Source organism: Mytilus trossulus, chromosome 6, assembly GCF_036588685.1.
Source record: "Mytilus trossulus isolate FHL-02 chromosome 6, PNRI_Mtr1.1.1.hap1, whole genome shotgun sequence".
Taxonomy (NCBI): domain Eukaryota; kingdom Metazoa; phylum Mollusca; class Bivalvia; order Mytilida; family Mytilidae; genus Mytilus; species Mytilus trossulus.
This window is the reverse complement of record NC_086378.1, coordinates 84,590,434-84,596,817: the sequence shown is the minus strand read 5'-3', so window position 1 is coordinate 84,596,817 and position 6,384 is coordinate 84,590,434. Positions and strand designations below refer to the sequence as shown.

General features: G+C 32.0%; 1 protein-coding gene across 1 annotated transcript; it reads right to left on the bottom strand.

The window, feature by feature from the left end:
• Positions 1–2,973: 2,973 nt before the first annotated feature.
• LOC134723834 (uncharacterized) lies at positions 2,974–6,084 on the bottom strand. Its single transcript, XM_063587377.1, has 3 exons — positions 6,005–6,084; positions 4,076–4,244; positions 2,974–3,634 (listed from the first exon to the last, which is right to left on the bottom strand). Exons 2-3 carry the CDS (start codon positions 4,215–4,217, stop codon positions 3,090–3,092), a joined length of 687 nt encoding a protein of 228 aa, XP_063443447.1. The 5' UTR covers positions 4,218–4,244; positions 6,005–6,084; the 3' UTR covers positions 2,974–3,089.
• Between the last annotated feature and the right edge of the window lie 300 nt (positions 6,085–6,384).

Below are 6,384 nucleotides of genomic sequence, written 5' to 3'. Positions count from 1 at the left end.
AATATCACGCAAATGACACGAACGGCCACTCACAATACTGTAAACATAGAGTAAGTAAAACAAGATATAAATTCAGAAGATTAATAAAATAACGTTGAAAATGACTTACGTATTTGGCAAAACCTTTTCAACTTTTGATCTTCAGTGCTGTACAACTTTGTACCTTTTTCACTTTCAAACTTTTATATCTGGGCGTCACTGGTGAGTCTTGTGTGGACAAGACGCGTTTTTGGCGTATTGAATTTTAAACCTGATGCCTTTTGTTATCTATTCATCATGTTTTTCTTTGTCTAATGTGTTCTCCTATTTATTTGTATTGTAGTCCTGTAATATTGTGTTGTCATTCCAATGTTAACTTTGCCATTAAACGCGAGGTTTGGCATGCCATAAAACCAGGTTCAACCCACCACTTTTATTCCCCTTTAAAAGTGTCCTGTACCAAGTCAGGAAGATGGCCATTGTTCGTTTCTGTGTGTGTTGCATTTAAACGTTGAGTCGTTTGTGTTTTTTCTAATTTTTGCGATATTGAGATAAGACGTGGCACGGTACTTGTCTATCCCAAATTCACGTATTTGGTTTTGATGTTATATTTGTTAATCTCGCGGTGTTTTGTCTGTTGCTTGGTCCGTTTCTGTGTGTGTTGCGTTTCGGTGTTGTGTCGTTGTTCTCCTCTTATATTTAATGCGTTTCCCTCGGTTTTAGTTTGTTACCCCGATTTTGTTTTTTGTCCATTGATTTATGAGTTTTAAACAGCGGTATACTAATGTTGCCTTTATTTACCCTTGGGACATATTTATCATCGGTATCTTATGCTGAAAACAGTTTTATCTGGAAAAGACAAAGAAGGAGCACGCAAGTCAACATTGCAAGGATTAAACATATGACTGAGGTCACAAAACGTATAAGATAGTTATAAATACCATCTTTCAAGGTTAGGGGATTTAGAATTACCGTAATTTACTAAAGGTCACTGTTATTAATGTAAAGGTTGATTACTATAATTATTGTTTGTGGGAAAAACATTTATGAGGGGGGGTCATTTATCAAAATTTAAGTAGATTCTAAATTTCCTGTCTTTCGTTTTGAGACTCAAATAATACCAATGCAAATATAAGGTCTTATTCCGAGTAAGTCCTTTTCCACCATTTAAAAATAAATAAATATCTAAAAAACGAGCTCTATATTTAAGATTGAGTTTATTCTGATCCTTAGTTAACGCTCTTCTGTCATATAGTATCAACATATTTTATGGATTTTTATAAATTTCATCGAAGAACATCCTTAAATAAAGGCAACAGTAGTAAATCGCTGTTCGAAAGTCATAAATCCATTGAGAGAAACAAATACGGATCAAAAATCTAAATTGCGGGTAACACATCAACCACAAGAGGAAAATAATGAAATAACAGAAACACAAAAGTGCACTATTCTAACACATTAAACATAGTATTCTGTAGAATTCACATTGATCAAATCAAAGGGCATTTGCATCGGACATACGCATAATTATCTAAAAAAAAAACAACAGTTTTTAGCATGATAAGGGTTATGTTCCTGTCATATAATTGAATTGGCAAGTTGCTCAACCTTCAACGTTTGGGTTGAAGTATACTTTTTACATGGTGTAGACATAATCTTTCAATCTGTTTAATAAAGGGTTGATTCGATACCTTCATTTGTTTTCAATTGTAGGATTTTCATATTGCTTTTCAAAAGAACGCATATAGTCCATTCTCAACAAATATTCATAAGTTGCGACTAAAAACTAAAATTTAAATCGAGTACAAGAATATGTGGTTTGAGTGTAAACAGTAAGCTATAAAGGGCCCCTAAAATGACTAGTATAAAACTATTATAATGGGAATGTCTCTAAGGTCTGACGTTTCGTCGCCGAGGGTATCACCAGCTCAGTAGTCAGTACTTCGGTGTTGGCATGCATATCAATTATGTGGTCATTGTCATAAATTTCCTGTTTACAAAACATTCAATTTTTAAAAAAAATAAGGATTTTTTTTTATCCCAGGAAAAGATTACCTTAACCGTATTTGGCACAACTTTTGGAATTTTGAGTCCTCAATGCTCTTCAACTTTGTACTGGTTTGGTTGTATAACTATTTTGATATGATCCTTAATTGAACTTTAATTTCAAGTCTATGTATTGGTATTACTATTAATTTTGAAATAACTAAATTAAAGGCGAATTAATATCAGTGTTATATACATAAGCAGATACATAGATCTAAAATCTTTTGATACTTGTATCTTGGCATTCCGCAAGTTCATGTTTTTTTCTGACTGGAAATGACGTTTTTACACTAAATCCATTGGAAGTCGGATATATAACGTAGTCTTAGAGGCATGATTTTGTTAAGCTGTTAAGGGTTTGACTAGCTGTCAGTAACTAAGAGTACTCTAAGATCTGTGTAGTTTGTTGTTGGGAAGTACAAATACAAGAACTCTGCGTTTTTGTTTGATGTAGTTCTAATTATATTATCTGATGAGTTAATCCTTTTTTCAACGGATTATTATATTACGTTCTTATGTTAAACAACTGTCCCAGGTAAGGGATGGTTGGGATCCCGCTAACAAGTCTGTCATATTCTGTATGTTTGTGCCAGCCCCAAGTCAGGAGCCTATTATTCAGTGGTTGTCGAATGTTTTTCTGTTGCATATTTGTTTTAGTAAAACTATTTTGTACAGTTTTTGTTTGTCAATTGAATTGTTTAGGATTTGTTATTTCGGGCCGTTTATAGCTTGACTCTGGTCGTACGGTGACGTAAAAATTGTATTTTGTTGTGTCATTTGGTGTTTTACGAAGAGTTGTCATAGTGGCAATCGCACCACATCTTTTAATATTCAAAATCCACTGAAACAAATAATATGATGGGAGTAATTAGGTAACGCATTCCTCAAATGAATTTGTTGATGTTTATTATAAGGTGTCACCATAGAGAGTTTCATAATACGTAGTGTTATTATAAAGAGTGTTATTGATAAATGTAAAGAGTTGAACAAAACAAACAGAAGAAAACTAAAAGAAGTATTGCATTAGGAACTAAGAAGAACGCGATCGATTCGTATCTTGGAAATTATCCTCTTATTTGGAGTCGTATAGAAGCGACAAGGTTTTCAAAATTTAAAGATACCGATAAGAAATTAAAGTAAATTCCTGCTATTTCTACGTCATCAGCCTGCATAGTGGACAAATTGATGGAACATGTGACCACAGTTTCGTATTTTTCATCGTAATTACTGTATTTCGATGTTTGGTTAAAGTATTTATCAGTGTACTTTCTGTCAATATTTCTCTGATCTGTTCCGTCAGGAATGGAATCTAAACCATTTAACCTGACCACAAAATACTCGAAAATGTCAGCATCTTCCATTGTACAGCCAGTGACTATTGCTTGATACGTAATCACATATCCACCTGCAGACGTCTCTGTTATATTCTGTGATAGCTGATACTGACAACTAGATATATCAAAATCGGTCTGCAATGTATTCTGTATTGATGAAGCCTTCATGTAAACAGTTATGTTTTCAGTTGATGTCCTGGCACTTATACTTGGGTTGTATGATAGCTGGTTTTTAGGCACTTTTACAACGACTTCGAATATATTTTCATTATTTTCTAAAAAAATAATAGAATTAAAAAAGGAATTGATTTATATTATGGTAAAAGAAACTTGATATGTTAAAAAGAGCAGAATATATTTTCATTATTTTCTAAAAAAATAATAGAATAAAAAAAGGAATTGATTTATATTATGGTAAAAGAAACTTGATATGTTAAAAAGAGCATTAAACAAAGAGAAAAACAATATATGTAAACGGTTATAATAACACTTATCAGTAAATTTGTCAAACACACATTTAATTGAAATCGTTTGACAAGGTTAACTCTTATATATCACCTGGAATGTATTTTTTACTGCTCCTTTGTGAGTATAATTCGATCAACTTATTTGTTCAATGTATCATTAAGTGTTATTTAGTTTTATAGTATGGAGAATACCTCGTCTGAAAATAGATAAAAAACATAGATAGATAGAAATAAACTTTGTATATTTACCGTGTATAATGCTGAAAATATACTCGCCCAACTCAAATTTAACATCGTTAGGTGCTTCAAATTTAGCGGTGTATATTGTCACTAATTTTTGTTCATCCAAAACTCGAGTAAGTGAAATTATTCTTATATCAGGGGATCCCATTGGTCGAATAAGCCCGGGATACACAACCTTTCGAGAAAAAAAAGAAAAAAAATTAACAGTCACATTGGTCATATCATTCAGAATAACGTTGCCGTTATGGAAAAAAACGTTTCACAGATGATATCGGATATGATTCTTACGTCGAATTAGCCTATTGACCGGGTTTTTAATATTATGAGCAACATGACGGGTGCCACATGTGGAACTGAATACCCTTCTTGAGCACATGATATTATCTCCAGTCATTGGTGGGTTTCGTGTTGCTCAGACTTGTTTTTTTATGTTGTTTCTTGTGTACTTTTGTGTATCTGTTTGCTTTTATGTATTTTAAGCCATGGCGTTGTCAGTTTATTTTTGATTTATGAGTTTGGCTGTTTCTCTCGTAGCTTTCATTTTCTTGCTAAAAAACTCAACTCTTCGAGAAAAAAGACAGAAAATAAAATACATAACAGTAACATTGGTCGTATTACGTCGGTATACATAACTTTTTTAATCGACATTTTGAGTCTTTCATCTTAACAAAAGAAGTTTTTTTTGCTGTGTACCGAACGTTTTGCTCTGTACCGATCTTGTACAGATCGTTAACATGTTCTGCTGTTTGACAATCGTACAAAATTGTTGGAGGGTTAAGTGTTTACACACATGTTTTTATTGATGACAAACAAGTACATAAACCTATAATGGTTTACTTTTATAAATTGTTATTTGGATGGAGAGTTGTCTCATTGGCACGCATACCACATCTTCCTATGTCTAGTAACCCCGCCATACTATGTGAGCCTATGTGGTGGCAGTGTATTAAAACAAATTTGTTATCGATGTTTATTTTTCTTGTCATGAATTAAACCGTTTGTATTCTTTTATATTGTGTTTGGCATGTCTACGTTCATATCTTATACTTTAATGACTATATATTTTAATTAATATTGAAGTGGCCTTTATTTGACTATATTTACCTCATTTGGTCTGTAAAGGTGGATGTTATTCATTCTATAAATCACTCCGAGTATAGTTCAAACAGATAGGAATAGTGTAAAGAGATAAAAAAAAAATGGATATTCAAACTTATAAGTAGAGAAGAAACTGGCAATATTAGGCAATTACAGTCGACTTGTACTGAATATTTAAAATGACGTTTTAGACACATTCATGGTGTTATATTACAAATGGAATGACTTCAAGGTAACATATGTTAATTTCAAATTTTATAGTTTCAATAATTCGTTTAGCTATTTAAATGGCTATATTTGAAGTTGGCGAAATATTTGATACACGGATATTCACCTTCGTGTACTATTTCAATGCGCAGGGCTTGTAACGCAATTCTTATTTTACTGACCAAACATGTTAACTATTTACTACATGATTATGAAAAAAAATTATCATAAATAAAAATGATCGAGTCAATTTTTTGATATATTCTTTTGGTTTTTAGTTTTGGTTTGTTTGATTCAGCGTTTAGAGTTTAAAGCCATATACATATATATTGTTTATTGAGTTGATACTGTATAAGTGATGTACAGTCCAGGAAATGTTTTGCAAAATTGAAATATCGCCATAGTTTTGTAAAATAAGCGTTAGTTGTGGAAACTAACGCGTTAAAATAAAAAAATAAACAAATGCGTTATTGTTGTATAGTAACGCGTTAGTTTTGTAAAATAACGCGTTATTAAAAATGAAAATCACACAAATGACACGAACGGCCACTCATAATACTGTAACAATAGAGTAAGTAAAACAAGATATAAATTCATCAGATTAATAAAATAACGTTGGAAATGACTTACCCTTGGGACATATGCATCATCGGTATCATATGCTGAAAACAGTTTTATTGGGAAAAGACAAAGAAGGAGCACCCACGTCAACATTGCGAGGATTAAACATATGCCTGAGGTCACAAAACTTATAACATAGTTATAAATACCATCTTTCAAGGTTAGGGGATTAAGAATTACCGTAATTTACTAAAGGTCACTGTTATTAATATAAAGGTTGATTACTATAATTATTTTTTCGTGGGAATGTGAAATAATTCTTGGTACATATGGTTGAGGATATTTGCAACTTAAAGACAGTGACGAACTGTTTTTATTGCGTTAAAGGATATTTTTTTTAGAAAAAATAAATTTATGAAGAAATTGTAATGCGAACCTTTATAGGCAAG

What these genes read in the sequence shown, in the direction of transcription:
- LOC134723834 (XM_063587377.1), bottom strand. Translation starts at nt 4,217, where the DNA reads ATGGGATCCCCTGATATAAGAATAATTTCACTTACTCGAGTTTTGGAT. An exon ending in TATTTTCAGCATTATACACG is followed by an intron (nt 3,635 to 4,075) that starts GTAAATATACAA and finishes TTATTTTTTTAG; the next exon opens with AAAATAATGAAAATATATTC.